Source organism: Colletotrichum godetiae (assembly GCF_030913485.1).
Source record: "Colletotrichum godetiae strain CBS 193.32 chromosome Unknown BDP55scaffold_3, whole genome shotgun sequence".
In the NCBI taxonomy this organism is placed as follows: Eukaryota; Fungi; Ascomycota; class Sordariomycetes; order Glomerellales; family Glomerellaceae; genus Colletotrichum; species Colletotrichum godetiae.
The window spans coordinates 1224140-1241602 of record NW_026851251.1 but is presented as its reverse complement, the minus strand read 5'-3'; the positions used below and the strand labels follow the sequence as shown (position 1 = coordinate 1241602).

Below are 17463 nucleotides of genomic sequence, written 5' to 3'. Positions count from 1 at the left end.
TCCATTCGTACCCGCAAGCCACGGACCCCAGGGTCCAGGGCTGAGGGAAATGCCTCTCTGACGCTGTCTCCTTCTCGTTTGTCTGTGGACTGTGGTATGATAACACCGCGCGTCTAATTCGTTGTTCGGCTCTTGGGTCGATCATTTGGTCTTGTTTGCTCTCTGTGCCTTGGAAATCCTACGCAGTAATTCCCCGAGGGCGACGGCGACTAAGGTACGTATCCATTAGGGCGGGGCGGGTTCGGACGAGGGCAAGAGCCAAGAGGGAAGGATGGGATGAAATCCATGGAAGGGACGATGGGAAGGAAGTGAGAGATACGTACTCCGTACCCCCAGTAGCGCCGCCCACTTCTGTTTCATGTTCCCATCTCCGTTGTACCCACTAACGCACGCCACGAGTCCCTGCAATATGAACTTCCTCTCTGTTCAGACTGTTTGTCAGTGGTTTTTCTCTTGGCAAGGGCCCAGGCTTCTTTCCAGTTGGTCAGGCTGTTTTTTCTTCTCTCTCTCTCACTCACACCTTGCTCCTCGGGCAGTATTATCTCACCACCACACTGGCACATACACACGCACCCGTATCTGTCTCTCTTCACGGTATCTCTGCTGTGCCCCCTCGCCCCCGGCACCATGATCTGACACCCATGGCTAGCTTAGGCAGGCAGAGAAAGACTGAATAGAGGCAACCCTCCCAGGCAGATCCCGTATCCTTCCAGCTTTCCAGTGGGAACTCCACCAACCCAGCGGCGGCAATTTGTCTTGAAGCATGCCCTTTTCGGCAGAATGACCGCGCTAGCGCACCACCCAATGTAACCTGCAAGGCGGGAACTGGGGGCAACATGGCGGCGCGGAAGAGGCACAGATAGATGGTGACGAAGAAGACAGAACTTAGCTGTGGTAAAAAGGCGAGTGGGGGTTGCAAACGACGTTGCCAACAGCTAACTTGCTGCCCGCTGCTACTGCTAGGTACGGATACCACCCACAGTCCACAGCCCGTTGCCTACTGCAAGGTACCACGCCGCCCGAGATGAGAGATGGAGAAAGCAACCAAACCAGGGGTGTCTGTGGCCTTGCAGGAGCGGAGCTGCACGTCTAAAGGGGGGGCGTGCAAAGCGGTTGAGCTTCTTGCTGAACAAGAGTGCCACTATTCGCTTCCGCCCCCAGCTAGTGCTTCTTCCAACAGGATGACGGAGCCTCGGAGAGGGTCAAGGGCACCACTGACTGCAACAGTGCAAACCGCTGCCGCCCTCCCTCCCTGCTGGCTCCTCTCTCGCGGCTCGCCCTGTCATGGACGCCTGGGGTTGTGGTCCGTTGGTTGGTTGATATAAATCCATCTCGGTGCCCTCGATATCGGGCCGCTCCCTCTTTTTGTTTCTTGACCCCCATCGCGTTCTGTACACAGCTGGCCGCTGATACCACACTCCCTTCTTGTTCGTCCTCTTTCTTGAACGAACTTTACATTCATTATATCCACCAGAGCCAAACAACTCTTCATCAGTTCGTTTGCTCCCTCAGTCTCTCTCGTCCAGCACGAAGTCACTGTTGAACAGTTCCACTCTTTGAACAAGGCAAAGCCAAGCGCTTACACCAAGCAACAAAACCACCAACTACATTTCAGTCCTTCATTCGATATCTTCGATTTCGACTTTTTTCAGCAGGCCTGCTCTCAGCTGTACACAGAAAACCATCTTTTTCGGACCTCGACGTTCTCTCTTGCACAAAACACACTCACAACAACTCATCTCAGAATACCCAACTCAACCCATCAACATGAAGTTCTTCACCACCGCCCTGGCCATGGCCGCCGCTGCCAACGCCCACACTCTCATGTCCAAGCTGTACATTAACGGCGAGTCCGAGGGTGATGCTACCTGCATCCGTATGCCCAAGGAGGGAGACACTGCTACCTCTCCCGTTGCCGGTCTGACCAGCGACGACATGGCTTGCGGTAAGCCACCACGCCTTCATTCAGCATCAACATGCTTGAACGATGCTCACCCGCTCTGATATTCATATTTACTGACATCACCCACAGGCAAGGACGGCCAGATCGCTGCCGCTTACACCTGCGCTGCCCCCGGCAACTCCAAGCTCACCTTCGAGTTCCGCCAGTGGCCCGATGCGCGTGCCGAGGGCTCCATCGACCCTTCCCACAGGGGTCCCTGCTCCGTCTACGTCAAGAAGGTTGACAACATGACCACCGCCGCCGCCGGCCCCAACTGGTTCAAGATCTGGGATGAGGGCTACGACGAGTCCACCCAGCAGTGGTGCACCGACAAGCTCATCGCCAACAAGGGTCTCTTGACCGTAGAGCTCCCCTCTGGCCTCCCCGCTGGTTACTACCTCGTCCGCACCGAGATCCTCGCTCTGCACCAGGCCGTCAGCCTCCACGACCCCCAGTACTACGTCGGTTGCGCCCAGATCCACGTCTCTGATGGTCCCTCCGGCGCTCTCGAGATCCCCTCCCAGTACTCCGTCAGCATCCCCGGCTACATTGACGGCACCGAGGCTGGCAACAACTTCAACCTCTACGACAACCCGCAGTACCCCTACCCCATCCCCGGCCCCGAGCCCTACAGCCCCGTCGGCACTGCTTCCGCCAGCGCCAAGTCCACCTCCTTCGAGGGCGGCGTCCCTGCCGACTGCCTGATCAAGAACGCCAACTGGTGCGGTAAGGCCGTCGATGCCTACACCACCCAGACCGGCTGCTGGGCCGCTGTCGACGCTTGCTACGCCCAGGGTAACGTGTGCTTCGACTCCGCCCCTCCTACTGGCGCCGCCAACTGCTACGTCTGGAACGACAACATGTGCCAGGGCATCTCTGATCAGTGCACGGCCGGCAACTGGCAGGGCCCTCCCACCATCGAGATGACCGCCAAGACCGTCGCCGCCCCCGGCGCCATCCCCGCTGCCGCGAACCTCGACCTCCTCGGTGGCTCCGCCAACACCGCTGCCGCTGCCGTTGCTTCCGCCACCCCCTCCAAGACCGCTGTCGCCGCCTCTTCCTCTGCTCCCGCCGCTACTCCTACTGCTGAGTACGCAGCTGAGGACCCCGTCGCTACCAGCGCGCCCGCCGCCACTGTTGCCCCCGTTTCTTCGGCCGCCCCTGTCCCGGCTTCCACCTCCGCTGCCGCCCCCGCTGCTCCTTCTGCCTCTGCTCCCGCCTCAGGTGCCCTTGTCGCCTCCACCGACGGTACCTGCGGTGGCAGCACCGGCTTCACCTGCGAGGGCAGCACCTTCGGCTCCTGCTGCTCCGCCGCCGGCAAGTGCGGCAGCAAGATTCTGCAGTGCAGACCCTCTTGCGGCTGCCAGACCAAGTTCGGTCTCTGCCTCGAGGCCCGCAGCCTGACGAAGAGCAACTAAAGCAAAAATGCAAGCTTAGTTTTCTTCTTGACCACCACCACCATCTCTCCATCAAACTACATCACGACATCAACAACATAGAACGTGATCATGACGACGACATGAAAGAAAACCCCCTTCTTCCATCAGTGGATTCAAAACCTTGGCTTCGCTTTTTTTTCGCGTCTTCTTTTTTACCAACAAACATGCTTGCATCACTTGCATCATTTATCTTCATCAGGGGGTGGACAAAACTTTTGGGGTTTGGTGGACAACAACACACATACATCACGGCCGGGTTCAATGGTGTTCTGTTTTTGCGAGTGGGGAAAAAACAAATTACATCGGAACAGGAAATCATGGGCATTGCTTGGGTAACTTCTGGTGTTTATTTGTTGTGCCATTCTTGTATATAGTGTACAATTCGATCATAAATCAAATATGGATCTTTCAAAGTACCTCGCGTCCCTTTGGCATGTTTATATGTGACGAGTGCTTCCTTGGTGTGCCGTACCGTTACAACTGGTGTATATAAGTGCGCCGCTTCCTCCTTTCGTTAGGGGAGGCAACAACTCGCGGTTTTGACTCAGCACGATTTTGGCCGTCACAATGAATTTTGTCGGCAGAATGATTCTCGCTGTTCGAGGAACTTAAAGACAACTATACACATGACTAGATATCTAAACAAGAGCAAGTGCTTACCCCTAGGTGCTTCGAGGATATTCGCACATGAAATATGAAACAACCGCATATCAGGGAGCTAAAAACGCCTCGATCGCTTTCGTGGTCTAGAGTTGGTATTGGATATCCCCGTCGAGGACTACTCGCATTATATACCCGAACACTCTCCCCAGACAGATCAGGGCAGTGAGAAGAGTGTCCTATCACCCCGACTACTTAGCAAAGCAGCGCGGACTGGTTCATGCAACACCCGTCGTCAGGCATCGACATCAAAAGTACTCTCTCTTCTATAGAACCGCACGTGGGTTCGGGATTGGGGTTCTGGCTGTGTTGCATACGTCTACAACTACGTATAAAATATGACCACCTCCCTGAAGTGAGAGCATTGGGTGGGCCAATCCGTTGTTCCAAGTCGAAGTGGGAGGTTCCCCGTTTGAAGAGAATATGGTAAACTCGGGTCATTCTTGGGCGGCGCGGAGAATTTTCTTGCCAATTTGTTTGCCTTGGAGACTTGTATAGCCCTTTCAATGAGTCGTCGAAACGAACCGACACTTGCCCGTAGGTAGTATGAGAGTATTCACTGGAGAACACAGAGAAACCGCGCGCTAGACGGGGACAATATCTATATCGTTTTAAGGATAATTCATCAAGGTGTTAGAGGGAAGAAATCTCGATTCTCGGGCCGTCTGTCGTACCCAACGCTGGTTGGGAGGGGATTGTCATGGTTCTTTTTGCCTTTTCCGTTCATCCAGAACTTCCAGATGGCGAGAATGGTTTTATGACCCTTTGCTAGCTCTTTTATACTCGTCTTTTTATGTTGTCTAGTGCATTTCAAAAAAAGATTTTGGGGGGGGGGGGCTGTCAGCACGTCTTCATACGCGAAGAGTCCTGTGCGGGAACAGTGAGGTACCCAAAGGATATCGGAGGCCGGGTGCGGCGCTGGCCAGTCTTCGTTGTCATTGAGATATCAACGGTCTTGAACGCAAGTGAAAAGGCAGGTTTTACGAGGTATTTTTCACCCCCCTGAGATCCTAGCGTCTCCGATGCATGGAACCGAGAAGGTTTAGCTGGTGTTCCTGCTTGCTGCTTACTACACCTTGGTAAAATCGAAGCTAGTTCCAAATAGTCTCTGAATTGAAGCTCGAAAGCGCTGCCTGTCTAGACAGTGACATATGCTGATGATAGAGACCGACGATTGTAGGATGGTAGAAAGAGTTATGTATTCGGGCGTTGAAAAGCTCTCTCCCTAGGCCTTTCTCTTAGCTCTCTGTCCTATCCTTTGCAGTCTACTCGCAATAAGATGTTCACTCGGGGAGACCGACTTCTGATGTATTAATAGAGTGTGAACAGAGTTATCCCGCCGGCTGTCTGGAGTCATCCGCGCCACATTGTCATTTGTAAAGCCTTGTATCATGAGACGGATTTTGGATGAACTGGGTCTCGGCATTCGCCTGCTTTCACTGTAATACACGTCGTGTGATACCTAAGTAGTGAATGTTGATGCAACGAAGAATGTATATTGTAGCGCCGGGTGATCTAGAAGGTATCGTCTACGGAAACAGTAAATTCCAGCAACGCCATCCTGCCATCCTGGCCGCTAGTTCGTCCCTTGATAATACTGAAGGATACCTTCGCAGTCTTGCTTGAGTTGTTTGATTTAACTACTCTATCAAGCTCGCTGGACGTGTCCTCCATTCTGCCGTCGTTCTCCCAAAAAAAATTATGCAAATTCGTTCAAGCAAATCAGAGTCATAGTGTCGTGACTATTCCATAAGATAGTCTCCAAAACCCAAAGTACATGGATAGATGGGGCCTTCTTAGGGAGTGCAGCTGACTCCGAAAGGGCTGCTCTTGCAGAAGCCCGTGGTAACGCGAGTGCCGCCAGGCTGCGTACGAGAGATTAGTATGTCGAGAGCTGAGGCGTTACCATTGAATCTGGTACTCACGTTGTCTACGCATGTGACTTTGCACGCTACACCAACATTATCCTTGTTACAGTTTGGTTCCGGAGTGCACTGAGCGGTAACTGTATGGAGTTGGGCCGCAGCTTGACCGAGAAGAGCGGCGGCGACGACGAGGAGATGTTGAAAGTGCATGTTGTTTGTTCGTTTGGTTTGAATGATGGAAGCTGGAATAGAGTATCGTAGAGTTTAGGAGTCCAAGAGATAACTCGGGATATAAAGATGCGAGGGCTGTCTTTAATGTACTCCAGGTTGCTTCAACGACTCCCCACTCGTTGCTTTATCCATCGAGGTTGATTATCGCTGCATGGCTTGATCGGCATCAGATTCTTGATGAACGTGTGATACTCGGTATCCCACATGGCGGATTTAGATTGAAACTCGTGCTGGCAATTTAGAGTTTCCCCGTTGACTACTATACCATGAAGCTTTATTATAGTATGTCTAGGAGCGGAAAGACATCATTGTGGTCTTGGTGCCCGCTTGCGCGTTGTGGCTGGGGTGATGCGACTCATAAGGCTGTCTGTCAGTTTGGCCGAGTATCCGTATTGGATGAGGGTATGATTCGATGACGAAGGAGGAGGCTCATTTGGACCTTGGGTTCTGTGTTGTTGATGACTTGGCGCAAGTGAACGTTTATGGAAAATATCTTGCCTATTTCATGAGTTTCGTAGGTTCTTGAGCTGGAGCACTTGGCTTTGGACAGTGGACGGGATGAACCTCCAAACTGAACTCCCAACGCGCACATAAAAGGCTGATGTGTCTACCCACTGGAGTCGGGTACCCAGCTGCTGGTTGAACACCAAGACGATCGTAATTTAGACTTGCTGAAGGGAAGCGAAGTTGACAAGACTCGCAACAGCCCCATCGTATACCAACCGCGTGGAATCTTCAACTCAAGATAGTTGCCTATTCCACGCGGAAACGGCAAGTCTGCACATGACTCAGCTTCCGATTGAGTTTCGTGTAGACGAACGCCTGGCGAAAAGAGTGTCAAGGCTGGCTGGTTGCATCGAAAATCCCGGTTCGCCCTGTCTGTTTTGCATGAGAGCCTGAGAGGGCAGGAGGGTGATGCGCGCAAGTTCCATGTAGCTTGCGGGCCTCCCGATCCCCTGGAAAGCTTGGCTCCGTACAGACGTCGATGCTATTAAACGAAGACTGGGCGCTCAGACTACATGAGATTTAGGAACCCGATTACTCGGGTCTCAGAATTAGTCGGCGATGTTGTCTGCAGCAAATTCGAGGTTTGGATATAGCTCAACGCATGCTTAAGTGCCAGCGTAAGTGCCAAATGATGCAGGATTGTTACTTTTGTCAGGCTGTGCTGCAAGTAAGCCACGCTACCGCTATACGAAGCTATCGGTGGCAAGTTTCATTGCAGAGTTCTGCAGCTCCAACTATCCTATGTATACAGAGGAGGTTCGCGAGTTTGGAGCACTTGATCCTCTAGGAGGGTTGCTTCAAATGATCGCTCTGCATTCGCCGAGGAGCGCGCGTCGGAAGTTCTTGTCTCTTCTGGCATTGAAAGCTGGCACCCAAGAATCCGCAGCATGTCAAAAAGAGAAAAATGGCGGGTATGGACTCTGATTCAAGTAGTACTCTATAAAGCCACTCTTTCGCACAGCATACATTCCCCCACACCGACCGAGACCGAGACAAGATTGCGGCCGCCGTCCCCACGGGATCAATCCCGGATAGGTCACCGATGCGCACGGGCCTCCCGTCTCCGGCCGGCCGGTCTTGACGTTACTGGACCCACCCACGGCAGAGTATTTCTCCCAATCGGGTAGGAAGCTGGCGGTACGTAACTATCTGCAAGGAGAGGGGGGTTACCTACCAGGATGTCATCACCCCTCCAGACTTGATGGGGGGAACACGGGAGTACTTAAGAATCGAAAGACCCAGTTCATTGCAACGTTCCTCGTCACTATGGAATACATGAGCATATGTAATCGCCAACTACACGGTCAATAATTTTGGCCTATTTCATGTCGCCATGGAGGGTCTACAGCTCCCCGATATCAACGACTTGCTGGTTACAGCAGACAACCCAGCGAGAGCCGACGTATCAGGAATGGACCACGAACGATGCGCATCTCTGCACAACTATCTGGTGCGCTACGCCTGGGCAGCCGAAGGCCGTTCATTAGCCGATCTAGACGGAAACAATGCCACATTCTTCACCACTCACGGCGACGACGCCGAAGCTCTTCGTCCACGACTTGACACATCCCTCGAAAGATTCCTAGAGACGGCCATGCTACCTCCCGCAAATGCAGACGACCCAGCACCCTTCTTCTTCTGGGCTGCCAGCATCGCCGAACCGGAAGGCCTTTTTGACAACGATACATTCGACTTATTCGACGAGCCCGAGGACGCCTTGGTCTGCATATACCCGGCCATTGATGGCCAGGGAGGCGGGTCTGGCGGTGGTTTGTGGTATCACCAGCCCACTCACCGCGCCGCCTTCTTCATGAGCCAGGTCGATTATGAATTTGCGCTACCCGTTAACGAGGGGCAGCATGCCGCGCTGTGGCACCCGCTCGAGACTGTCCTCTCCAACTGGATCAATCTCATTCGCCTTGGAAAGACCAAGGTCACACCTCACGACACGCCCTCCCAGTATGGCAGCGAAAAGATTGGCGGGCGCTGGGAGTGGCGACCATACGGCGATGCTCAGGTAGCTGATTGCATTGCCGCGTGGGATCAGCTGTGCGACGCCATCGAGGCACGCACACCAAATGCGACAGACCAGCCGCAATCTGAACCGTTACTCACGCCCGCTGTGCTTGACGCAGCATCAGTACCGGACGGCTTTGCACGCGCCTTTCTGGCCCGCGCCCGTCGGCCCAGGTTCGGGCACATCGCTCCGGGCCTCGCCTTGCCTCCTTCAAACGCAGCCGAGTTCACGTCTTTGCAGCGCTTCGCACAGCAGCAGCAACGGGGGCCGCAGGATATCCCACCTGTCTGTCTCTTCCCCGCCGCGCAAAGTGGACTCGAGGCCGACGTGACTGGGTCGTTTAACCCATTTCCAAGTTACTCGGGTCTATCCCGAGTCCCCGCTGGCGTCTATAGCGAGTCCATCTCAAGGGATTCATACGACAACGCCGAAGAGGGGTTCCGGTTGCTGTTACCATTTGGTTTACAGGGTTATGTTGGGGATGAGGAAGATTTAGCTGGCGCGCGGAAGAGTGACGGGTCTTTTGTCGAGACGGGTAGCGTGGCCGAGCTCTACCAGCATGGATACAAGCCATTTGGCGGCGACCAGAACCGCCCTCAACACCTGGAACGTCTTCTGAATCATTGGCGCGGGTTAGTTGACGAGGGCATCTGGCGTGTAGGGCCGCAAGGGGTTGAAGGCTCCATTGAGACTTTTCGGGAGGCTGACACGACACATTGGCGCAACTATCACATCTCACCGAGTTGGTAATGTTTACTAGGTATTGGTAAGACTCTCTACTGAATGAAAAAAACTACGATGAGAAACGTAGTTCAGGAATAATTGCTCTCGAAAACCTATACGCTCCTCAGATGGACTTTGAAGCTCAAAAAAATAAAGCTACAGTTCCGAAACGAACTCTTTACGCAAGTCGCCTCGAATCCCCGATGTGATTGTCTGCATACTTACAAAATACGATGGATTTGATCCAAAGTAGAATAGTACCATTCTAAATATTCTTAGATAGTATCCGAAGCAGCGCCTCTTACGACCTTCATCTCTCTCACAAAAGGCAGCGAAGGGGGATGCCCATCTGCCCATCTCAAATACAATGCTACATGAACTGCATATCTTGAATTGGTAGCCTCGGACCTAGGACGGTGCAAGCGTCATCACGCTTCCCATTCTCGTCGCCGTCACCATGGTGCTTATGGGAAGGGTAGGCTCTCCGTTGCCTGGCTGCGCTGCCGCAGTCACCGTCGCAGTCTCGGCGGTGACTGTGACGATGCTGCTATCCGCCACAGGGTCAGCGCTGGACCACGCATCGGCGATGGCTTCATCATCCGTGTACATGTCAACGACATTGCCGTCTGCATCGACTACGATGTGTAATTGTTCCTCATCCCGATCGTCGTAGATGACACCGCAAGTTCGTCCGTCGACTTGGTTACCATCCCCGTCAAGGAATAGGAGATTGTCGTAATCTAGTTCAGCATCGACACTATTGGAACCCTGGCCGTCACCGAGGTTGACGTGACAGACCATGTTATCCGTAGCGTTTTCAGTAGTGTTGCTGGACACAGCTAGGTCTCTCTGGAAGATGCCAGGCTGGAGATTGTAAGGGCGGGGTCCGTTGATTGGAGCTGGATCGGTTCTATAAGACTGCCGGGGCCAGCCGTACGCACGATCGTACATGCTAAGTGAAAAAGAATTTCAATCAGTATAAGGCCAATGAAAGGGGTCGCGTCGCACACCAAGATGAACAAAACTTACGGGTCATCGTCGAGCACGCGGAAGCCATGATCAGTGATCATTGTGTTCTCGATAGCACCTGCTACCCGGGTATAAGTGTACGAGGCGAAGCACAGCGAGCCAGGCGTCTGCAGGTCGAATCCGAAGGCATCGATGAAGCGTTTTCCACTGCCGGGGCCGCGACCACCACTCAATTGATTGAACTTCCTGCAAGAAAACGTTGTCAGATAAGCCATGCTTCTCGTTGGAGAAGTTGCAACTACTCACCATGTAGCCGGTGGCCCATTGTCTTGAATGCGGCAGACGTCCCTCCGGTATCTGAAGCAAGGCACCCACTGCGCCCTCTTCCACGCTAAGTAATCCCTTCCTTGTGCTCCGTTCGCTTGTTTATTAACCAGACGGCAGGCCTGCGGAGCTCCATTACCAGACTCGCGAAGGTTGGCCATAGGGAACTCATCAAGCTGACACCGGGCAGGATCAGGCCGATTAGAACCCTGAACAAGCGTGCGATAGGCAGCGTGCCGCTGTGTCGCCGTTGATGCCCAGCCCGAGTACGCCCTGTTGACGCCGCCTCCCGACGAGAAGGGATGGAAGACAGTCTGGCCGCCAAGTTTCTTGTTAATCGCCCAGCGCTGGTTATCGCAGACCTCGTCCCAACCCATGCCGTAACGGCACGTATAGGTGACGGAACAGTCGCAGCTGGTAGACGTGGCAGCTCCGCCAAAGTCTAGGATCGGCCATTGCCCATAAGATGCTCTCCCGGCGATAGTGGTTGGGACACCGGTGTTGGGCTGAGACGGGGATGAGCCAAAGAGCCAACCGGCTATAGAAGAGATGATGGCGAAGCCTACGGCGAGTGCGGCAAGTGCGGCGGCAGCGCAGATGGCACCCTCGATGGCGGCAGATAGACCAAACGTGAAGGGCGCTAAGGCGAGCAGAGGAGTAGCTGCTTCCAGACAGAGAGCGCCAAGGCCGCCGAGTAGGAGGGGGGCGCCACGCTCCTGGAGGACGAGGCCGCGTTCTTGAATCAGGGCGAGTTCGCCTGTGATGAGATCGCGCTTGCTGACCTCGTCGCCGTTCTGGCCGTACAGCACAAGGTTGCCCGCGTTGGTGATGGACGAAGGAACGAATCCCGTACAACAGTAAGCCTGATAGCCACCAGTACAGGTCAGATCAGCCAGCTGACCCCCTTCATTGTCTTGATAGGAATTGCTGTTGCGCGCCACAATAGTGGCCTTTGCGTCGCTACACGCCGGAGAGCAGGGGAAGCCGATTCCGCGAAAGCCCTCCCACTTACAGGTGCCCATCGTGGTGCCGGGGGCGCAACAGAGAGTCTGGGTCTCTCCCAAGGCGCAGATGGAGTTCTTCTGGACACCCGCGACCTGGCCGCGGGCTTCGGTGGTCCCAAAGTAACCTGTGTGGCACCCCTCGCCACACAGAGACCAGTAACAGCTGGATGCAATGGCCTGTTGGAGCGTTGCGTTGGCCAATTGCTCTTTGTATGACTGGGCAGCCTCTGTCGAGATGCCGTTGGCCGGTCCGATGCCCAGGAGGTCGCTCATACTATCGCCGGCCTTGTTATCCTGGTCCAACGCCCACTGTGTGACAAGTTTTGTCAGTTATTTACCCAAACCATATCCTCGTAAGACAAGAGACCAGTCACTAGATGCCAGTCGAGAAAATACTCTTACAATCATGATGCCTCCTAAGCACAGGCTGTTGGCTCTCTCCATCTTCTGCTGCATAGTCACGCCGTCGTCGTAGCTGATCCACTGGTTCGAATCCCAAGTCATCCACTTCACGGCCGCTTCAGCGTCATATGATTCAACAACACCGCCCGAGGCCTGAATCCGCTTGATCTCGGCGTTGGTCAGTGTTCCGGATGACCGCGAGCACTCGCCGGCCGTACCCCCAGAGGAAAATTGGCAGACGCCGTTGGGGATGTTGCAGGCCGGGTCGGTCAGCGTGAAGGAGCGGCCGTACCAGCCGAGACCGAGCACGACCTTGGACGGGCTGACACCGGCACGCCATAGTAAGGAAAGGCCGTCCTCTATCTCGGTAAGGTTGGTGTGCGGACGGATGTACGGCCCCGTGAACTTGTTGGTCGAGTCCCAAACACCGTGGATATCATAGCTCATCAGGTTGAGCCAGTCCAGATGAGGCTCCATGCTGAGAAGATCAAAGTGCTGCAGGTACCAGTAAGAAGACGGTAGTGTGGCACTTATACCGAGGGCACTGCCGAATGAGGCTCTCAGTTCAGAGAGGAAGGTGGGAAAGTTGGCAAAGTCGGCCGGTTTTCCGCCTCTGTCATCGGCCACGGGATACTCCCAGTCAAGGTCGACGCCGTCGAAGCCATATGTCTGCATGAAGTTGAGCAGCGAGTTAATAAAGGCTCGCCTGTTTGCAGCAGAACCAGCCATATCACTGAAAGCGTTCTGGGTATTAGGAGTATTGGTGGCATCGTTGAACGACCATCCACCGACTGAGAGCCAGACCTGCAATCCTGGCTGCTTGGATTTGAGTGCAGTGAACCGTGATAGCAGCGACGCTGCATTCGCATCCATGGGCGTGATCTGGAACGTTGTTGGGTCAAAGAAGGAGAAGGCGAAGTTGAGGTGTGTCATGCCCGTCAGTTGCAAGTCTTCTGGCTGGACCACATCGCAGGGTCGAGTCGTTGCCCAACTCTCATAATAGCCAATGCGTCGGGCCATGGCCGAGCTACCGGAACATTGAGGAGTGGGCGGCGGTCCGCAGCCTCCAAAGCCTTCCTGGCATCCATCGCCACAGAAGTCATCGGTGCTGCCACCTATTGAGATGAAAAATCAGCAAGGATTCCTTTCCGGGTTAGTAGCGGAAGCTTAGAATCCGGCAACTAGTCGAATCCGTCACTTACAAAAGCCATGCTTTGAGCAACACACGTTCAGGGGACATGACGCTGTCTCAGGAACTGCGTACTGCCCGCAAGGAGCTTTCGCGTCGCAGTTGGATATGCACACATCGGCACCGCAACTCGTGGGGGCGTATGAACAGACCCCAGTGTCGCTGCAACACGCGCCGTTGGAGCAAGGAATACCAGGCGCGCAAGTGCCTACGGGGAGACCGTTGTCCTGCCGTTTTTTCAACGAAGCAAGGTCCAGGTGGTCCAGTCTTGCACCGGGATTTTCAGTCAGATGTTTGATGATGGCCTCATTCTTGAAGACGGGCGTATTGTTCGAGTGAGGTTGGAAAAGGGGCTCCAACACCGAAGACGAGTTTCTTGGAAGTTGGGGCACCGCAGAGTATGTTGGTACGGAGTTGTTGCCCACTGCCGTGGAGTTGAGTTGGGCCTCAGAGGACCTACATACTGTGAGGACGAGCCCCGTCAAAAGCAGTAGTCTCATGGTGAGAACGGGAGGCTGGAAGCAGCTAATCAGTCTCGATACCACTTCATTGGAAAAGGTCACCTACACGAGCTATATCACGATGTTATAGTGATCGTGAAGCTGCGGGACAGGCATAGTCTCTCGGCGAGGAAGAAAAGGCGAAAGTTCCTGTGATCTGGTCACTTATTAAAAAGCCGCTGACAGGAAAGCGTTTCCGAGGGCTTTCCAAGTCTCTGATAATGTTCAATCCGTCCACGGCGTCTCTTTCACTCAGCACGTGAAACCTGATCTGTGCCTAGAAAAATGTCTAGTGACGACTCAGGTCCACGGAAGCTCTCGAGGCGGGGTTATCTTGGGATGTGCGCATGTCTTGCACACCGAGCTATCAGGCGACCACATAAGACGGCTCCATTTTGACGGCGACAGTGGTATAGATGTGACCATCCGGACAACCCGGTTCCCCCATAAGGCTACATCTTTGCCTCGATTAAATGAGATATTGGTGGATTTGCACGTACGCGCCGCACTTAAGCTTACAGACGATGGGACGAACACAAAGATAAACCTGATCGACAGGGATGACAGGGTAAATGCAACGGAACGGCTTACCAGATTTCCCTGTTGAGCCATCCCTTGGGTCGATGTGATTAAACTATTGGCTGACATGCATATCGGCACTGCACGATGCTACATCTCTGTGCCTGCGTACCTGCGTAATCTCCAGGCGAAGGATTTCCGACCCCGTCTTCCTACGAAATTTGGTGGAACGTCGTGCATCTTGTCTCATGATTTCCATCTTTTGGGCTGTAATTCGCGCAACACGTGGACAGGGTGCGGACGCATGTAAGACGGAATGTGGCGAGAATGAGGAGCACCAGGCATCACAGAGCGACGATCAACGGGAACCCCTATGATGGGGACGGACCAGCCCGCCTCGGCAACGGTAGTCGGGATCTAGCTTCTTCCTTGGTCCTTGGCGACTTTGAACTTGAGTTCTTGACTACTGATATTAATGATTAAGGGTTCTATCTGGATAATGCTGACTTCTCCGTCACGGAATTCTACCCAGCCGACCACGGTCAAAGGCAAAATGATGTCGCCATTCTTCAAACCGTCTGCTCTGCTGTTTTTGGCAGTATGGATAGGACGTGTCGTAGCCGACTTCGAACTCTACAAACTCTACAATGAAGATTCCTTGATTGCGGGGCTCGCTCTAAGCAGCAGCTGTCTGGCAGCATTGTGAGTATTGGCCCAAGCTACGGCTCCTGACTAGTTTCTGACTCTGCTCTTACGACAGGAACGCAACTGTCCGTTGTAATGAAACCGCGGTCAGCCTATTGGGAAGCGGTGCAGATATTCACTGTACGTCAAGAGTGGTATTCCATCATAGAAGTGTGAAGTAGCTAATCAAGTATAGACTGGACGACTCCCGAGGTGGAAAACCTTTGCACCTCGGATTGCGTCTCTTCCCTGAGCTCATGGAAAAGCAATGTTGACTCCGTCTGCGCGGATGAGACCACGCTCCAAGCCGGTGTTATCGTCAAGGCGAGGGCTCTCCCAGTTACCTTCACGTACAATGCCGAGCTTGTATGTCTGCAGGACAGTGCTTCCAACTGGTGTTTCATCGAGTCACAGACTTGGCAAGGAAGCGACTACATTCGCTACAGTCCAGAGATGTGCTTCACTGATGGAGACGACAACAGCACTGTGGCACCAGAGTGCGAAGATCCGGACTTTGACTTGGGGACCGTGACTAGCGACATGGCAGCCTTGACCAACATATACAAGAAGGATCTGGTAAGTGACTCGTCACTAAAACGATCTAAAAACAGCATAAGCGTAAACCATATCAGATTGCTGACCATTGATGAAGTTCTGCAACGATTGCTTTTTGGAAATCTATCGACAACGCCTCAGAGATCCGTGGTTACCAGTCAGCAACTTCACCGACTACTTGATTGAGCAGTTTGATGATGTGCAACAAAACTGCTCTACGTCATTGGCGTACACTACTTCAGCGTCGACATTGTACGTGGGCACGCCAACGGCGACCACGACCTCTGGCGGCACGGCGACGGGAACCAGCCCACCCACAACGGCGACTTGCCTAGGCCAGACAATAGAGCCAGAGTCAGATTGGCTGACTTGCGATGATCTGTCTGACACGTACGTCCCTTTTCTCCTGCTCCCGCTATGGAGTATTTGCTTACAACTTGCTGATGGCATTAAGATATAATGTTTCGACAGGTGACGCTCGGGTGGTCACTGGGGATCGCACTTGCTACTTCGACAAGGCGCTCTATTTTCCCCTGCCTTGTGAGATTGACACGGTCTGGGACTGGTCAAGTTGGTATGTTAAAACTGAATTCAAGGTTCAGTCTATTAGACAGCCTCAGTTTGTCTCTGAAGTTAAGGTGTACTGACAACGACGTGCTGGAATAGTGATGAGCTTGCCGCTCAGTACTCAAACTCGACGTACAACGTCACCACCAGTCAATTCCTCAGTTGGAACACCAACATTCAAGGAAGCTGCTCTGGAGTTGCTCCCGGTCAGCGGGTATGCAAAGGGTAAGAATAAGAGACTATGACCACGTACTACTCTCAATACTGACTCGGGCCGTTTCATACAGTTCACCAGGCGGCACCTTTCCCAAACCCAATGTCACCATCACCGCCCCTGGTGCGACAGGCTCGCCAACATACTACTCCACAGCCACGCCTGCCTACCCAACCCAAAGCGGTACCATCGACGCGTGCGGCAATTACTACCTCGTCGTAGCCGGCGATGACTGCTCAACAGTAGACCAGCGCTTCGGTCTAAAGTTTGAACAGCTTCAGGAGTATAATACGTACCTCCAAGACGACTGCCTCAACCTGTGGCTCAACTACGCCGTCTGCGTCGCTCCCGTGACGGCCCCAAGCAAGTCAACGGACGGCACATGCCCGGTCGGCGTGACATGCACCGGAAGCGGCTTCGGCGACTGCTGCTCGCCGTACGGCTTCTGCGGGAGCACAAGTGAGTATTGCAACACTGGCGGCAACAGCACCGACACGCCGGACGGCAGCTGCGGGCCGGATCACAACGGCTATACCTGTGTTACCCCCTTTGGAAGTTGCTGTAGTATCTATGGCTACTGCGGTGACGGCTCCGATTACTGCGGGGCCGGGAACTGCTACTCGGGCGCCTGTGACCCGGATATTGGTGGTCCCTCAATCAATGGGGAGTGCGGACCGTTGTTCGCGGGTAATAAGACGTGTACTGGCACCACTTTCGGAACGTGTTGCTCTACTTCTGGCTTCTGTGGGAGCACCAGCGACTATTGCTCAGGATCGAACTGTTACAGTGGTGCCTGCACAACTTGAGAGATTTAACACCTTGCTTAAGATGTAGAGAATATGACTGCTTTCCTCCTCAAAAAGAGTTCTTTGAAATTGCCACTATGCAAAGTAGCTTCACAACATGAAATAGCACTTGGCTAGTCTTCCTACTTCTGATACAGACAATCGGGATGACCTCGCGATGTGGCTGGCGGTACTTAACAAATAAGTGAGCATTAACGAGGCTCAATCAAGATGAACTAAAGATGATGGAAAACTTCTTTTGGATACCCATTCTCGTGTGTGTACTCTTTCTCCAAGCAGAAATTGCGAGGCATAAATCTTGTGCAAAATCGCTTATAGGGACACAAGGGTGGAACAGATACTTCCT

The 17463-nt window shown here is 53.5% G+C and overlaps 5 protein-coding genes across 5 annotated transcripts; 3 read left to right on the top strand and 2 right to left on the bottom strand.

Annotated features, from left to right (window-relative positions):
- Positions 1-1767: 1767 nt before the first annotated feature.
- On the top strand, positions 1768-3360 carry BDP55DRAFT_540345 (endoglucanase B; the record flags this gene model as incomplete). The annotated part of the gene is made up of 2 exons (XM_060568113.1): positions 1768-1945; positions 2033-3360. The coding sequence occupies 2 exons, from the start codon at positions 1768-1770 to the stop codon at positions 3358-3360; spliced, it is 1506 nt and encodes a 501-aa protein (XP_060435752.1).
- Positions 3361-5837: 2477 nt separating this feature from the next.
- BDP55DRAFT_723607 (uncharacterized protein) lies at positions 5838-6116 on the bottom strand (the record flags this gene model as incomplete). The annotated part of the gene is made up of 2 exons (XM_060578772.1): positions 5838-5906; positions 5967-6116. 2 exons carry the CDS (start codon positions 6114-6116, stop codon positions 5838-5840), a joined length of 219 nt encoding a protein of 72 aa, XP_060435751.1.
- A 1861-nt stretch (positions 6117-7977) lies between these two features.
- BDP55DRAFT_540353 (uncharacterized protein) lies at positions 7978-9411 on the top strand (the record flags this gene model as incomplete). Its single annotated transcript, XM_060568114.1, has 1 exon — positions 7978-9411. The coding sequence occupies one exon, from the start codon at positions 7978-7980 to the stop codon at positions 9409-9411; it is 1434 nt and encodes a 477-aa protein (XP_060435750.1).
- Positions 9412-9601: 190 nt separating this feature from the next.
- On the bottom strand, positions 9602-13948 carry BDP55DRAFT_213442 (uncharacterized protein). Its single transcript, XM_060566015.1, has 6 exons — positions 13840-13948; positions 13286-13787; positions 12084-13198; positions 10660-11990; positions 10414-10599; positions 9602-10336 (listed from the first exon to the last, which is right to left on the bottom strand). Exons 2-6 carry the CDS (start codon positions 13770-13772, stop codon positions 9793-9795), a joined length of 3663 nt encoding a protein of 1220 aa, XP_060435749.1. The 5' UTR covers positions 13773-13787; positions 13840-13948; the 3' UTR covers positions 9602-9792.
- An 896-nt stretch (positions 13949-14844) lies between these two features.
- On the top strand, positions 14845-17117 carry BDP55DRAFT_723604 (uncharacterized protein; the record flags this gene model as incomplete). Its single annotated transcript, XM_060578771.1, has 7 exons — positions 14845-14993; positions 15052-15116; positions 15172-15551; positions 15628-15920; positions 15985-16104; positions 16197-16322; positions 16385-17117. The coding sequence occupies 7 exons, from the start codon at positions 14845-14847 to the stop codon at positions 17115-17117; spliced, it is 1866 nt and encodes a 621-aa protein (XP_060435748.1).
- Between the last annotated feature and the right edge of the window lie 346 nt (positions 17118-17463).

Coding starts and splice junctions, on each gene's coding strand:
- BDP55DRAFT_213442 (XM_060566015.1), bottom strand. CDS start 13,772: ATGAGACTACTGCTTTTGACGGGGCTCGTCCTCACAGTATGTAGGTCC. Junction 13,199..13,285: donor TTGCTCAAAGCATGGCTTTT/GTAAGTGACGGA, acceptor TCATCTCAATAG/GTGGCAGCACCGATGACTTC. Junction 11,991..12,083: donor GCTTAGGAGGCATCATGATT/GTAAGAGTATTT, acceptor CTTGTCACACAG/TGGGCGTTGGACCAGGATAA.